The sequence below is a fragment of the Triticum dicoccoides genome, chromosome 2B (assembly GCF_002162155.2).
Source record: "Triticum dicoccoides isolate Atlit2015 ecotype Zavitan chromosome 2B, WEW_v2.0, whole genome shotgun sequence".
Taxonomy (NCBI): Eukaryota; Viridiplantae; Streptophyta; class Magnoliopsida; order Poales; family Poaceae; genus Triticum; species Triticum dicoccoides.
In genome coordinates, this window is record NC_041383.1 from 420,293,324 (window position 1) to 420,309,876 (window position 16,553).

Consider the following 16,553-nt stretch of genomic DNA (forward strand, 5'->3'; position numbering starts at 1 on the left):
GTCTGCGTTACTACCGCTTGCAACTATTCACCACTACTTCAGTACAAATGGTGGACAACTCCAAAAAGGCAGAAAGAGACAAACGGTGCAATATGGGTGTGTACGTGTTGATTCCACCCGAACCTTTTCGAAGCGGACCCCCCTCTTGATAGTACGGTTTTCCCTACGACTCAAGACCACCACAAAAGAACCGTAGGAAAGAAAACGTCTTCACTCAAAACTCCGAGGGGCACGAATCGTCTTGCGCCAAATGCTTGAACAACTAAAAAGCTCAATGCACACGATTAGTCCGCAAACACATTGTCATCAATCACCAAAACCACTTAGGGAGAAATAAGCCCTAACACTTGTGTGCCCCTCGGAGACCTTCCAACCCTAACTCCACCACTATAAATTCTCAAATATTCCCCCTACATCAGAGGGCACACCAAAGATACTTTTTCGCTGCCGCAAGCTTCTGTTCTCGTGAGATCCCATCTTGGGGCCTTTTCCGGCACTCCGTCGGAGGGGGATTGGATCACGAAGGGCCTCTACACCAACCTTGCTTCCCTTCTGAGAATGTGTGAGTAGTTTACCACGGACCTAAGTGTCCATAGCTAGTAGCTAGATGGCTTCTTCACTCTCTTTGATCTTCAATACAATGTTCTCCTTGATGTTGTTTGAGATCTATTTGATGTAATCTTCTTTTGCGGTGTGTTTGTTGAGATCCGATGAATTATGGATTTCTGATCAGATTATCTATGAAGATTATCTGAGTCTTCTCTGAACTCTTTTATGCATAATTGAGATAGCTTAGTATTTCTCTCCAATCTATCGATTTGGTTTGGCCTACTAGATTGGTTTTTCTTGCAGTGGGAGAGGTGCTTTGTGATGGGTTCAATCTTGCGGTGTCCTCACCTAGTGACGGCCGGGGTAGCGACGCACGTATTGTGTATTGTTGCCATTAAGGATAAAAAGATGGGGTTTATATCATATTGCTTGAGTTTATCCCTCTACATCATGCCATCTTGCTTAAGGCGTTACTCTGTTCTTATGAACTTAATACTCTAGATGTAACAGGAGTCGGTCGATGTGTGGAGTAATAGTAGTAGATGCAAAATCGTTTCGGTCTACTTGTCACAGACGTGATGCCTATATTCATGAGCATTGCCTTAGATATCGTCATAACTTTGCGCTTTTCTATCAATTGCCCAACAGTAATTTGTTTACCCACCGTATGTTTTCTTCAAAAGAGAAGCCTCTAGTGAAACCTATGACCCCCGAGTCTATTTTTCATCATATATTTTTAGATCTATAAAACTAAAAACCCAAAAATACCTTGCTGTAGTTTATTTATATTTACTTTATTTTGCTTTTTTACTTATCTTTTATATCTATCTCTATTAGATCTCACTATTGCAAGTGACCGTGAAGGAATTGACAACCCCTTTTTTGTGTTTTGTACAAGTGTTTGTTAGTTTGTGCATGTGCATATATTGGGGACTTGCTTGTGCCTCCTACTGGATTGATACCTTGGTTCTGAACTGTGGGAAATACTTATCTCTACTTTGCTGCATCACCCTTTCTTCTTCAAAGGAAAAATCAATGCAAGCTCAAGAAGTAGCAGGGGTCGCGCGCTTAAGGGAAGGAACCTGTGAGGTTGGATACGACTCCATGAGTCAGATCTGATCCTACTCGAACTCGGATCCAGGCCAGTCATACTTTGGGCTTTAGGGTCCATTTGGGGCCCAAGTGTTGAGCTCGTGATGGATGCCTATAAATAGTGGAGGTGTGGCACACTCATTCAGTTGATCGCTTCGGCGCCATCACTAGGGCTTTACATGTGTTGCAACTATCCACCTCCACTCGTTGTTGGTTGTGTGATCGGACCTAGCAGTCCGCCGCACGACGTTCCTCCAACACATGCGGATAGCGTTAGAGGCAGTGCACTTGTGCCGCTCCGGCAAACCTGTTCGTAGGATCCGATGACCGACTCTTCGAGGGACATCGGGCGAGGAGGAGATGAACCCCGCGAACGCGCTGCCCCAAATCTACTTCTGCTACAGAGCTTTGCGCGTCTAGTGGTAAGGATCTGTGATCCATCTTTGTTAGCGTGTTCCTGGATGTTTAGTGGGTAGGAAAATTTTAATTTGCAGTCGACGCACCCTACCGTAGAACCCAATAGATGTGACCTCTCACTGGCGCGAGCATTGAAGCGGCTAGCCGGCCGAGGGCCCCGCCCGGGCCGCATCCCCGGTGGGCGTTTACTTGATCAGATGGGACAAATATCTACCACGCCCGTTCAATGCTCGTGCCTCCGTCTTCCGCTATTAAACAAGCTCGCCGCCTAAGAAACCAACTCCGGCGCCCTCACATTGACGCACCCGGACACTTGGCTTCACCGACATCCACTATTTAAAGGCGGCCACACCCGGCGAGGAGCACACCACAACCTATCTGCTCCACATTTTTCTCTGGTGCACCACATCCGCCACGACCGCGAGTGGGAATGGTAGGTGAGAGAGCCCGTCGACGGAGATGAAGCACGAGGTGGCCACCTGGCAGAGTCGCCATCCCAAGTGGATAGAGGCCGGCAAGCCGTCCAACTCTCCTGAGGTCTCCGACGATGACGACACCACGATGGAGACTGGCTCGGACGACGACTCGGCACCGGTGCCCACACCGTTCCATGCAGGCTTGACCATGGAGCAGGCGCAGTTCAACGGCGTCATGGTGGAGTAGGAGCCTGCACCCGTGCCTATGTCAGTGTTCCGGCAGGCACAGGAGGAGCGGTACACCGTCTTTCTCCTCGAAGAGCACCAACTGGTGGAGGGTCATATCTACGGCGAGCGTGCGAGCGAGGAAGCCACGGCGGCCATGGCCGCAGTGAACCCCAACTTCGTCGCCAAGCAGCAAACGCTCTACGAGGCCACCCATGCTCAAACCGCCGGTCGCAACACACAGGCAGCGCAGCCAGACGTGGAGGCAGCGCTAGCTGCACAGGCGATCACGGACGAGAATGCTGCGAGCTGTACGTCCTGCCGTGCCAGTGGGACAAGGAGTGACAACCCCTCACGTCCACTGATGACAGATACGTTGCGGACTCCGGTGAGGATGAGTAGGACATGGGAGGCGGCAGTGCACTATGTCCCAAGTGGACCAGTCTGTCTCCCATGTTCTACTCCTCCTCACCGGCGATACCAGCTTCACTTCGCGCGTCTTATCACCAACACTCATGGGGCGAGATGAGCCCAATGATCGCCGGAAGGAAACAACTTGGACGACGGCCACCGTCGTAGGCTAGGTTTAGGTCTTGTCCTTTTTTTAAATGAAAATTGTCTAAATTGTAATGAATTTCATTCATTTTGTATGAAAAACATATGGTTTTCATGTAATCCCCTGGTTTGTTCAAACCCAGCTTGGAATGTATGCGGCTAGCTTTGGATGGCCGCTGGCCGTCCGGTCTGCAGACGGATGGAGTGTCTGGTTTGCGGGTCAGCAATGGAGATGCCCCAGACGGATGGAGTGTCTGGTTTGCGGGTCAGCAATGGAGATGCCCTACCGCCGCTTCCACCGTCATACTTTATTGGTGAACATTTTCATTATCAATGTGGTGGTATAAACTTTTGTAGAGTTGCTTCTCCAATCCACAAGTAATGATGGACGTTCGGTTGGTGTGTGATGCCAGCGGCAGCGGGTGCAGGAAGCAGCAACATGAAAGATGAGCGCCGTGGGCCACCGTTCACTCCCTCGTGCGAGCAAGATGAACGTCGCGTCGCAGCCATGTCCTTGTGTAGATTACTAGGCAAGTGAAGCATTACTCTGAATGTACATTACGTACGTACATTTGAGGCGTGTTTGCTGGTACACAATCCATTTTATGAGCAACTACCATCACGGGCACACATACTGCAGAACATACTTGGCATACTACGTTTGATGCTGACAGAACTACAGATAAGAAATCGTCGCAAAAAAAAACTACAAATAATAAATTAATCTCTTTTTTTGCGAAAAAAATAATAAATTAATCTGCAGAACATACTTGGCATACTACGTTTAATGCTGATCAAACTACAAATAAGAAATTAATCTGCACACAAAGTACACAATCAGTTTAAGACAAACATATGATTACAAGCACTCAGTAAACCTCTATGTGCATTTGCATCATTAGCAACCCATATACTATTAATTTGAAAGAACAAACAAACCTTAAGGATGTAATGCCGAGAGGAGAGACTACAAACGAAAACAAATATCTACAACATCAACCGTGCCGCCGTGACAAAATATGCCTGTCCTGCAAGAATATAGTGGCAAAAATAAAACTTCAAGTGGATACGTCCGAAAAGGAAAAGGAAACAGTCCCGCTTCCAGTGGTTCTACACAACACAGGTGTAAGAAGTCGCTTTATTGTGCAACATAAATTTATGACTAAAGCCAAACTATTGTCCTACTAGCAAATGTGCACGTGCTTTGGATGTTCAACTAATATAACTAAAACATGATGAATCATTTATGTGCATTAAACGTAGACTTTGGCAGGCAGTGCAGCACATCGGCTTGTCAAACCGGCCTGACCGCATGCTCTGGAGATGGACGGCCAGTGGCACTTATACGGCACGGTCATGCTACGCCGCAACCTTCCACGGATCCATGAAATGCCCCTCCTGGAAGCTTACCTGGAAGAGCTGGGCACCACGCCGTGTCCATTTCTTTCACTGGCTGGCTAGCCAGGACCGGTGTTGGACGGCAGACAGACTCGCCCGTCGCGGCCTACAGCACCACCCACGATGCCTTCTTTGTGATCAGGCCCCAGAGACGATGTGGCACCTGCTCCTAGAATGCCCGTTCTCGCAGCAGGTCTGGCACGACGTGCTGGCTTGGGCGAGGATACCTTCTCAACCGCCAAGCAACGAACCCACCCTCACGGACTGGTGGCAACGTACGAAAGGGCAGACCCCACACGCGCTACGGAAAGGCCTGCAATCCATAGCCATGCTCGTCCCTTGGATGATCTGGAAACAACGCAATGAGTGCGTCTTCGAGAACGCGCGCCCCTCGGTCACCGTACTCGTAGATAGGATTAAGGCCGAAGCCACATGTTGGGCACAAGCTGGCGCTTTGGGTCTCAGGGTAGTCCTCCCCACTAACTGGGATGTCCACTGATAGGTGGCCAATCCATGTAACCACCACCTCCTAGGAGGATTGTATCTTCTCGCCTTTTCAATGAAATGAAACGCAAAGAGTCCTTTGCGTTTTCTCGAAAAAAAAAATGAATCATTTATCTTAATGTTCACAAGTGTATATACTTGCATATTCTACGTGATTTCATACCTTGCAATCTTATTGTTGAGGTGGAAGAAAATTGTAAAAAAAAAAATGTTACTGTGCACGGCACACTTTTTAAGAAAGGCAAGCACATATGAAATTAAACATTTATTACAAGCACAAGAAAATATAAAGCCTACATATGCTCTAAAATTCAAATGGCATGCATTTCCTTAGTGGCAAGGATGATATGCTCCAACATACTTGACCAAAGGGCTGTTATATAACTCAATGTTTGTATAAATGTTTTGTGAGTAACTCAACAGCCGATTTGCATCCAAAAATGGCAAGCATTAGTTGTTTTGGTTGAATGAAATGAAATGCTATTTATGGTGGCCCAGTTTTCTTTCGCGTCAGGTGTTCCTGAATAACTAAGAATGTAATAACTGTTCCAGGCTGAATGTGTAAAGAAAAAGGTTAACTGATGTGTCGTAGAAGATCTATGGCATCTCCAGGTCATTAGCATTTTGGACAAGTAGCAACGCAACAAACAAGTATACAAAGCAATCTGCCAGGGAATTAGGGCAGTAGAGTTGCAGTTCAATAGTTATTTCTTGTGGCTACTAGTTTTGAAGGCCAGAGATGCAAAACTTTACAACTTTGATCAGATATTGCTATTCATGGGTTTGTTGCAAGAATTTTGTAATGGTGATTTACAACTCAAAAAAGAGGGACCAACAATTTATTTGTTTGGACAGTGACCAAAATAGCCCTAAGATACTTTGCCAAGAGAACGATATTTACCAATTTGGTCATTACATGCCCATGAATTGACATAAATTTCTGCTAAAAGAAGAACTAAAGAGAGAATGACAATGGAACCTTACGAAAGTTTGGCAATATGCCAAAGGCCAAATGTGATCAAAGATACCAAATTTCTGAAAGGCAAACTTGGGCATGCATGTAATCCAAACCAAAGACCACGTGAGGATAGCAACCAGTGAGACACAATGCTAAGGTCATGAAGCAAACATACAGGACTTATTGTTTTGTTTCAAGAACTATGGCATAGGCCCTGCAAGAAGTGTATAACACTGATCTCCAGATAGACCAATCAGAAATGCAATCTCTCATGCAACAAGCACTTCTTACCGATTCAGCAACTATGTGCCTATCAACCTAAGTAGTTTAAAAGTTGTAGTCCATTGTGCAAAGTGCAGACAGTGAACCCAACTACTCCCTCCGTCTGGAAATACTCGTCATCAAAATGGATAAAAGAAGATGTATCTAGACATATTTTAGTTCTAGATACGTCCTTTTTTCTCCATTTTGATGACAAGTATTTCCGGACGGAGGGAGTACTTAAAGTAAGTTCTGCAAAATGACACTGCGACAGCCTGGTATCAGTTGCAACACGGTATCATAATCAAGCTCTGACATATTCTGGATACCTATCTATCATACTATAAGTACCAGGACATGCGAAAATGCACATAAACAATGTTATCTGTAGTGCGCTACAATCAAAGAAAACACAATGAATGTCTTAATTTACTACCATCTCCCCAAAAGAAACAAACAAGGTTAGAGAAAAAAGAAGTCCCAAAAACTTATGCCTTCTTATCATGCATGAAGTACAGAGCCTGATGATATACATCAGCATATGTGGGCTTAATGAGGCTCCATACTGGAATTAGTCATATATTGGAAAAATTAGGATCCGATAGTTTGTATATATTGCCTAGGTATGTCGTGATGTTGCGGCACCATCAGAAATGCTGTATTTAAAGAAAACAACTAGAGGAAATTCCATTCATACCTAGCTTTTCTTTGAAATTTTAGGAGAAATACAGTGTGAGTGTCGCCCCGCGTCTGCAACATCTTTGATTTCTTGAAGTTGGTCAGCTATATCCTCTAAGAGTTGCAACTGTAACGATTGCCTCCTTTCACTTGCTGCAAGCCTTATCTTGTTTTGTGCACCTTTGATCGCATTCAGACTTTTCCCCAGGAGATCATCTGCGGCAGCTCGATTCTGCAACTTGTCTGCTTGCATTGTTGCGTCAGAGAAGCTTCGACCGATCAGGCCTTTAACTGCATAGGAACATGACATCTCATTTTCAGTACCAGTTTCAAATGATTCTGCAACCATAAATAGTTTCTTAAAATGAATTGACCTAGGTGTTCAACATGTCATGCTGGTGAAATAACCAAAGTAGAGCCAAAATACAATAGGGGTTAAGCATGTCATGCCAGCACACACGGAAAAATATTCGGAAGTAGTTAACAAAATTCAAGAGGATGCAGGTACACATGTATATATCAATATGAGAAACTAGTTGCAACACTTTTTGTGTGGTAAATATGATTAAATAATATCCAGTTGACAAAACAAAATTATGCGAGGTAGCATGTGAACTCAAAGCAAAATATCCAATAACTAACATGGTTTTAATAAACTAACATCACAGCATTTAGGCAAACCAATAAATGAATTGATTGAACCTAGATCAATAAAGATCCAATAATAATTATCAGCAATCAGGAGAAGTACAAACAGATTTGTAGCATTATGTTTATCGCAATAGAAAAGAACTTAATCCTGTCACATGCTAGATAGTATAGCAAATATGAACCGAGTTTTATTTCTCCATCTGCAGTCTGCACATACCTTCAGTGGAGAAGCAAATATCATCAACAACATGCACATCAAATATATTTGCATCATTGTCGCTTGCCATAAAATCATGGCAAGTCTTGTCTAGCCGCCCACTGTCCACCTCCTGAAATTCATCAGCAGTCAGCTCTTCCATACCTTTCATACCAGCTGCAGCATTAACTTCAACATCACCACCTTGATCCAGACATCGTGCAGATTGGGGCAAGCACAAACTCCGGGCAGATAGGGGGAGAATTACCACCGTCTCCGTGCCATCATCTTCGCATCTATCTGCCCCCAATTTCGATCCGGCCACAGGAACTTCTCCAGGTGCCTGAAAAGGCAGACTGTCCTCATTCCCATCCTTAACACGACCCACACGAATGGGCGACACTTGTTGGCGCACGAACTGCTTCTGGAAGCTGAAGACAGAATTATTCCCAGGTTGAACCCCCGCATTCTTATCAACCGATCTGGAAGAGCTTGGCTCGCCCTCTAGAAAGTAACTGTGCGGCGTCATCATCTCCACCTCCTCGTCATCATCATCCCCGGTGAGACCAAGCATACGCCGGTAGGACTCCACCTCTTTCTGCAAAGACCTGGTCTCGCGCTCCCTCATGAGCAAGATGTCCTTGAGCTCCTCCACCTCATCCTCATAGAAGGCGCAGCGCTCATCAGAGGTGCGGCGCTGCTGCCGCACCTCCATCTCCAAGGACGATTTCTCCTTCTGCAGACGCAGGATCATCGCCATGGCCTCCTCGGCCGCGGATGCTGCGGCGCTGCGTTCCTTGTCCAGCTCCTGCTGCAGCACCGAGACGTCATTCCCCTCGTCCACCTCCCGCTTCAGATTCACATCTTCCTCTTCCTCATCGACGGACTCGTCTTCGTCCTCCCCCTCGTCCTGGCTGTCGTCGTCGGAGTTGAAGACGAAGGGGAAGCGGGAGCGGAGGGAGAGGAGGAGGGACTCGAGGACGCGGGAGGGATAGCGGAAGAGGAAGGCGAAGAGGCAGGGGAGGTGCGGGCGGGAGCAGGTGCAGGGGAGGCGGAGGCGGAAGAGCGCGAGGAGGGCGGAGGCCGCGGACGCGGCGGCCGCGGCGCAGAGGAAGGCGTAGACGATGGCGAGGTCGAGGAAAGCGCCGGCCAGCGCCCGCGCTGTCCAGCGCGCGTGCACGCCCGCGCCGCCAGGGCAGGGCGCCATCAGCGCATAACGATCGCCCGCAGAATCTGAGAGGATTCCCCCGCCGATTCTTCCACCGGATTCCGGGTGGTTGTTGCTGTTCGGTGGGGAAAGGTGGATGAGTCCTGCCGTGCCGGGATTTGGCTCCCTTGGCCTCGTCGTTTCCAAGGCGGCTGCGCTGCGCGGGCGGTTGCCGGGCGGCGGGGAAATGGTGGGGGCAGTCGGTGGAATCGCCCGCGCCGACGTGCGGGGTCCACGTCGTGCACCTCGTGCGGCAGGGCTATTTGTTTGGTATCCCGGCGGCCCGGCGCTTCGCTTCGCTTGGCGTCGTTGTTTCGGTTGGGCGTTGTCCGGCAGGCCAATTCTGTCAAGCTATACGCGAGTCGCTTCATTTGGCAAAACCAGGCAGGCAGGGCAAGATTACTTTTTTTTTAGGGGAAAATTAGTTGCTTTTTATTCAAAGTTCATCTCTTCTGCAACCTCGGAGCGAACACACTCCGGAGGTACATGGAGCCAAGTTTTACAAAGAGATTTACAGCAACCCTCCCTAGCTAGAACATGTGCTACTTTATTAGCACTTCTTCGCACCCAAGCCACACGGTGCTCCTGGATAGCTTCAAGCAAATTCTTGATCTGCTGCACAATATGCCCAGTATGAGAGAAATCTTTGTTGACGTCGAGAAGTTTCCTGACCGCTTCCTTTGAATCCGTCTCAAGGATGAGTTTCTGCACATCTAGTTCTTGAGCTAGCAAAATGGCACGGCGGCACGCAAGCAGCTCGGCCACTTCAGGGTCCTTGGCAGCCGGAAAAAAATGGCAAGCTCCTGCCACAAACTCACCATGGCAGTCCCTCAGGACTACACCTCCTGCTCCCGACCCTTTGTTCTTTGCCATTGCTCCATCCGCATTCGCTTTGATCCACCCTTCATCCGGTTTCTTCCATACTTGCACCGTTCGTTGCTCTGGCTGTTTGATAGTCTGCACTTGGACGGATTTCCACTCCTCTCTCAGGTACAACACCCTGCTAGTAATGGTAGCCGGCTCCTCCATCTTCTTCGTCTCTCTCGCATTATTCCTTGCTAGCCACAACTCATACCAGGCCATCATCATCAGGTCCCTTTCCTCCGCCGAGCTGTTAGCGAGGAGCTCCAAAATCCATGATCGCATGCTCCTAAATGAGTCTATCCCTCGCGGCAGCTCCGGCAGTGGAACCCCACGCAGCAAGGCCCAGAAAAGTGACGAGTGGGGACAATGCCAGAAACGGTGCACCAGCAACTCCGCCCTCCCACATGCAACGCAGAATACACCTTGCTTGATACGACGGCGCTGTAGTTCCAACCCTACTGCCAGTCCATTTGATATCATCCTCCAGGAATGGATTTTGACCTTGTTGGGTACCTCGGCAGCCCATAGCTGGCTGAAACTCTTATGATCCGCCACTGTACTCGAGCTTGAGGCACCTGCTCGCCTTGTTTTTTTCAACGAGACACCGAGGTGATACGCCGACCTGACGGTGAACAGCCCCGTCTTAGTGTAGTTCCAGGCCCTATAGTCCTCAGTCCCCGCCCCCCCGATGACGATCTGCTTCGGCGGCATCTGAACCGGAGAAGATCGCGTCAAGCTTGTTGTCATTCCACTGAGTCCCATGATCATTGAGCAAGCCAGCCACCTTAGTTGCACTGGGATCGTACTCAGCACCTAGTGGTACCAAGCACCCCCATCGGGGTATCCAGTTATCATGATATGTATTAATTCTAGTCCCATCGCCCACCCTCCATATCAGGCCATGTGAGAGCAAGTCCCGCCATGCATCAGACTACGCCACGTATACGAGCCACCATTGGGACAAGTAGCGGACATAATATCCATGTCCGGAAAATACCGAGCTTTGAGCACCCGAGCACATAAAGAGGTTGGTACAGTTAGTAGTCTCCACACCTGTTTCGCTAGGAGAGCTTGGTTGAAGATTTCAAAATCCCTGAAACCCATACCTCCCTCATGTTTGCGAGTACACATTTTGTCCCATGCCACCCAATGGACCTTTTGCTCGCCATCAGCCGCTCCCCACCAGAATTTCGAAGAGATAGTTTTCAGGTTCCGACACATTTTCTTGGAGAGTTGGAAGACGCTCATGCAGAAAGTCAGCGTAGATTGCAGGTGAGGGAGTTCCGGACTAGGGGGTGTCCGGATAGCCGAACTATCATCATCGGCCGGACTCCAAAACTATGAAGATGCAAGATTGAAGACTTCGTCCCGTGTCCGGATGGGACTTTCCTTGGCGTGGAAGGCAAGCTTGGCGATACGGATATGTAGATCTCCTACCTTTGTAACCGACTCTGTGTAACCCTAGCCCTCTCCGGTGTCTATATAAACCGGATGGTTGTAGTCCATAGGACGAACAATAATCATACCATAGGCTAGCTTCTAGGGTTTAGCCTCCTTGATCTCGTGGTAGATCCACTCTTGTAACACACATCATCAATATTAATCAAGCAGGACGTAGGGTTTTACCTCCATCAAGAGGGCCCGAACCTGGGTAAAACATCGTGTCCCTTGTCTCCTGTTACCATCCGCCTAGACGCACAGTTCGGGACCCCCTACCCGAGATCCGCCGGTTTTGACACCGACATTGGTGCTTTCATTGAGAGTTCCTCTGTGTCGTCACCGATAGGCTCGATGGCTTCTTCAATCATCATCAACGACGCAGTCCAGGGTGAGACCTTCCTCCCCGGACAAATCTTCGTATTCGGCGGCTTCGCACTGCGGGCCAATTCGCTTGGCCAACTGGAGCAGATCGAAAGCTACGCCCCTGGCCGTCAGGTCAGGTTTGGAAGTCTGAACTTCACGGCTGACATCCGTGGGGACTTGATCCTCGACAGGTTCGAGCCACAGCCGAGCGTGCCGCACTGTCGCGGCGAGCATGATTTAGCTCTGCAGCCGGACAGTACCTTCGAGGCCGCACTCGAAACCACTCTGATCTTTAATTTGGAGCCAGCTCCGCAGATCGAGGATGGATGCCTAGACACCGCCTCGGGGGCTGCAACCTCTACGACGATAGAGCCGAACACTGACTTTGTCCCTCATAAAGCTCGTGACTCCGAGGTGCCGGACTCCTCGCCGGACTCCGTACCTCCCGCGCCCGCCCCGATTGAATCCGATTGGGCGCCGATCATGGAGTTCACCGCAGCGGACGTCTTTCAACACTCACCTTTCCGCGACATCTTAAGTTCGCTAAAATATCTCTCGTTATCAGGAGAGCCCTGGCCGGACTGCGGTCAGGACGGTTGGGATGCGGACGACGAAGAAATTCAAAGCCCACCCACCACCCACTTGGTAGCCGCTGTCGATGATTTAACCGACATGCTAGACTACGACTCCGAGGACATCGACGGTATGGACGACGATGCCGAAGACGACCAAGAACCAGCGCCCACTAGGCACTGGACAACCACCTCATCGTATGACATATACATGGTGGATATCCCAAAAGATGGGAATGGCGAAGGAACAGAGGAGGATGACCCCTCCAAAAAGCAGCCCAAGCGCCGGCGTCAGCGGCACCGCTCTAAATCCCGCCACAGCAAGAATGAAGACTCCGGCTTCGGAGACAATAATACACCGGACAGTGCCGAAGACAACCCGCTCCAGCAAGATGCAGCGCAGGAGGACGGAGACGCCAGCCCTTATGAAGGAGCGGCAGGAGAAGAGGCAGAGGATTATACGCCTCCCTCCGGAGACGAAGCGAGCCTCGACGATGACGAATTCGTCGTGCTTGAGGATCCCGTCGAACAAGAGCGTTTTAAACGCAGGCTTATGACCACGGCGAACAGCCTCAAGAAAAAGCAGCAACAGCTTAGAGCTAATCAAGATCTGCTAGCCGACAGATGGACTGAAGTCCTCGCGGCCGAAGAGCATGAGCTCGAACGCCCCTCCAAAAGCTACCCTAAACGCAAGCTGCTCCCCTGATTAGAGGAGGAAGCTTACGAACCCACATCACCAGGAGACAATACGGCTGACCGACCCCCCCGTGGTCGCGATAGAGAGGCCTCTAGGCCCTTCACTAGACCCGTACCCCGTGCATCGCTCGAAAAGCACACGGCCACAGGGCAACACTCCGGACTTGCGAGATATATTGGAGGATAAGGCAAGACAATCAAGATCGATCTATGGATCGCGCGGGCATCCCACGATACGTGACGACAATCGCCGCGCCGGACACAGTAAGTCCGGCCGGGCCGAACAAAATAGACCAAGCTCCCTTGAGCTCCGTCGTGACATCGCCCAGTACAGAGGCACCGCACACCCACTATGCTTCACAGATGAAGTAATGGATCATCAAATCCCCGAAGGGTTTAAACCCGTCAATATTGAATCCTACGATGGCACAACAGACCCCGCGGTTTAGATCGAAGACTATCTCCTTCACATCCACATGGCCCGCGGTGACGATCTTCACGCCATCAAATACCTCCCCTCAAGCTTAAAGGACCAGCCCGACATTGGCTCAACAGCTTGCCAGCAGAGTCAATTGGGAGTTGGGAGGACCTGGAAGCCGCATTCCTCGATAACTTCTAGGGCACTTATGTGCGACCACCAGACGCTGATAACCTAAGCCACATAATTCATCAGCCAGACGAATCGGCCAGGCAATTCTGGACACAGTTCTTAACCAAGAAAAACCAAATCGTCGACTCTCCGGATGCGGAGGCCCTCGCGGCCTTCAAGCATAACATCCGCGATGAGTGGCTTTCCTGGCACCTGGGACAGGAAAAGCCGAAATCCATGGCAGCCCTCACATCACTCATGACCCGCTTCTGCGCGGGCGAGGACAGCTGGCTAGCACGCAGCAACAACCTCAGCAAAAATTCTGGCAGTCCGGACTTCAAGGACCGAAATGGCAGGCCGCGTCGCAACAAAAACAAACGCCGCATTAACGGTGATCATACCGAGGATACGGCAGTCAATGCCGGATTCAGAGGCTCTAAACCCGGTCAGCGGAAAAAGCCATTCAAAAGAACTACTCCGGGTCCGTCCAATTTGGACCGAATACTCGATCGCTTGTGCCAGATACACGGCACCCCCGAAAAGCCAGCTAACCACACCAACAGGGACTGTTGGGTCTTCAAGCAGGCAGACAAGTTAATTGCCGAAAACAATGACAAGGGGCTACATAGCGATGACGAGGACGAGACCCAACCGCCGAACAATAGAGGACAGAAGGGTTCCCCCCCACAGGTGCGGACGGTAAACATGATATACGCAACGCACATACCCAAAAGGGAGCGGAAGCATGCACTCAGGGATGTCTACGCGATGGAGCCAGTTGCCCCGAAGTTCAATCCATGGTCCTCCTGCCCGATCACTTTTGACCGAAGGGACCACCCCACCAGCATCCGCCACGGCGGATTCGCCGCACTGGTCTTAGACCCAATCGTCGATGGATTTCACCTAACCAGAGTCCTGATGGACGGCGGCAGCAGCCTGAACCTGCTTTACCAGGATACAGTGCACAAAATGGGCATAGACCCCTCAAGGATTAAACCTACCGAAACGACCTTTAAAGGCGTCATACCAGGTGTAGAAGCCAATTGTACAGGCTCAATTACACTGGAAGTGGTCTTCGGATCCCTGGATAACTTCCGAATCAAGGAGTTAATCTCCGACATAGTCCCGTTCCGCAGCGGCTATCATGCCTTGCTCGGACGTACTGCGTTTGCAAAGTTCAACGCGGTGCCGCACTACGCATACCTCAAGCTCAAGATGCCAGGCCCTCGAGGAGTCATCACGGTCAACGGAAACACTGAACGTTCTCTCCGCATGGAGGAACATACAGCAGCTCTCGCGGCAGAAGGGCAATGCAGCCTCTTAAGGCAATTCTCGAGTCCGGCCTTTAAACGGCCAGACACAGCTAAGCGCGCCCAGAGTAACTTACAACAAGACCACCTGGCACGTTCCGAGCACGCGTAGCAGTGCGGCCCCAACCCCAGCTCCTGCGAAACGTTAAAGCAGATCCTTCGCGTACACCATTACGCTCTGAAGATACCATGGGCATGGGGAGAGGGGCACGACCACGATACACCCGGACTGCGGCTCAACCGCACCAGGGGCTCTCAAGTGTATCGTTCTTTTTTCTTTTCTTTTTACCTTTTATTTTTTACCCACAGGACTCCGCTTGTCAGAGGCCCTGTCCGGCAGCAGATCTGCCGAACTCACGATGCAACAGCCAGGGAAGGATAAAGGCTACAACGAATATACAGGTGGTCTCCGTTACGAGCATTTTTATACACCAATCTACAGCCTACCCCTGGAGGGGGACATGTTTAACCGTCCCATACCTTGCTTATCGCACTATTTGTATCGTTCCGCATTCGTAGCAGCACTTATTGAATAAAACAATGCAGCACCTTTTTGCTTATAATTGCATTTCCTTTTCATACATATGTTCACTTACGGCATATTGCATCCGTACACTTTGGTACGGCTAATATACACCAGGGGCTTATGTACCCCGCATCATGGTGTGAGGAGTCCGAACACTTTCACAAGTGCGGCACCCCAAACTTATAGCACTATATGCATCGGCTCCGAATCATGTCTTGGGTCAATAGTTGGGTTTGCCCGGCTCCCATGTTTTGGTACCTTATGTTCCGTTATATCGGCTAAGGTAGCACTGGGAGAACCACTGCGATTGCGCCCCAGTTGAGCTGGGTTAACGCCTCAGTGGAGAAAGCTAAAACTGACTGTCATGATGAGGCAAGAGTCGGTCGCTGTTCGAGAGGTTTTTTGCGAGTCCTTAAAGACTTATGCCGCTTAGAGCGAGGAGCCGGATACTGTCCGGCCAAGGCGTGGATAGCGCCCCAAATTCGGCCTTCCGAAGACTAGGGGCTTCGCCAAAATTTAAAATTATAGAATTCTATGGCTAAGTGAGAGTGTTCAAGCATTATAAGTCCGGTTGCGTTGTTCGCTGTGTCGAGCGCCTCCCTAGATGGACCCAAAACTGGGAACAAGAGAGCTCGAGTTTATCCCGAACACCCCAGCACTCGTGGCATGGGGGCTGAAGCCAATGACTTGCCATCTCTCAGATTTGATAAACAGCCGCACAGAAGGTAATATTTTAAATCAACAAGCGTTGCTTAGCGCATATGAACCAAATTTTCAGCGCACAGGATAACAAAATGCGAGTCTACTCAAATATTACATCTTTGGAGCACTCACCCGCAATAGTGCGGGCGCCCTTCAGCACACTCTTATAATACATCTCGGGCGTGTGATGCTCCTTGCCCTCTGGTGGGGGGTCCGTCACAAGCTTCTGGGCATCCATCTTGCCCTAGTGCACCTTTGCGCGGGCAAGGGCCCGACGGGCACCTCAATACAGGCGGAGTGCTTGATAACTTCAACCCACGGGCACGCATCCACCAGCCGCCGCACCAGGCCGAAGTAGCTCCCAGGCATAGCCTCCTTAGGCCA

General features: G+C 49.8%; 1 protein-coding gene across 2 annotated transcripts; it reads right to left on the reverse strand.

Moving 5' to 3' along the window:
• Window positions 1-4,060: 4,060 nt before the first annotated feature.
• LOC119363996 (myosin-binding protein 7-like) lies at window positions 4,061-9,433 on the reverse strand. Of its 2 annotated transcripts, none has more exons than XM_037629383.1 (3): window positions 7,922-9,433; window positions 7,073-7,344; window positions 4,061-4,277 (listed from the first exon to the last, which is right to left on the reverse strand). In XM_037629383.1, exons 1-2 carry the CDS (start codon window positions 9,105-9,107, stop codon window positions 7,073-7,075), a joined length of 1,458 nt encoding a protein of 485 aa, XP_037485280.1. In that variant the 5' UTR covers window positions 9,108-9,433; the 3' UTR covers window positions 4,061-4,277. The 2 variants fall into 2 exon arrangements, with proteins under 2 accessions (XP_037485280.1, XP_037485279.1); XM_037629382.1 differs by having other exon boundaries at window positions 4,061-4,282; window positions 7,922-9,430.
• Window positions 9,434-16,553: the final 7,120 nt, after the last annotated feature.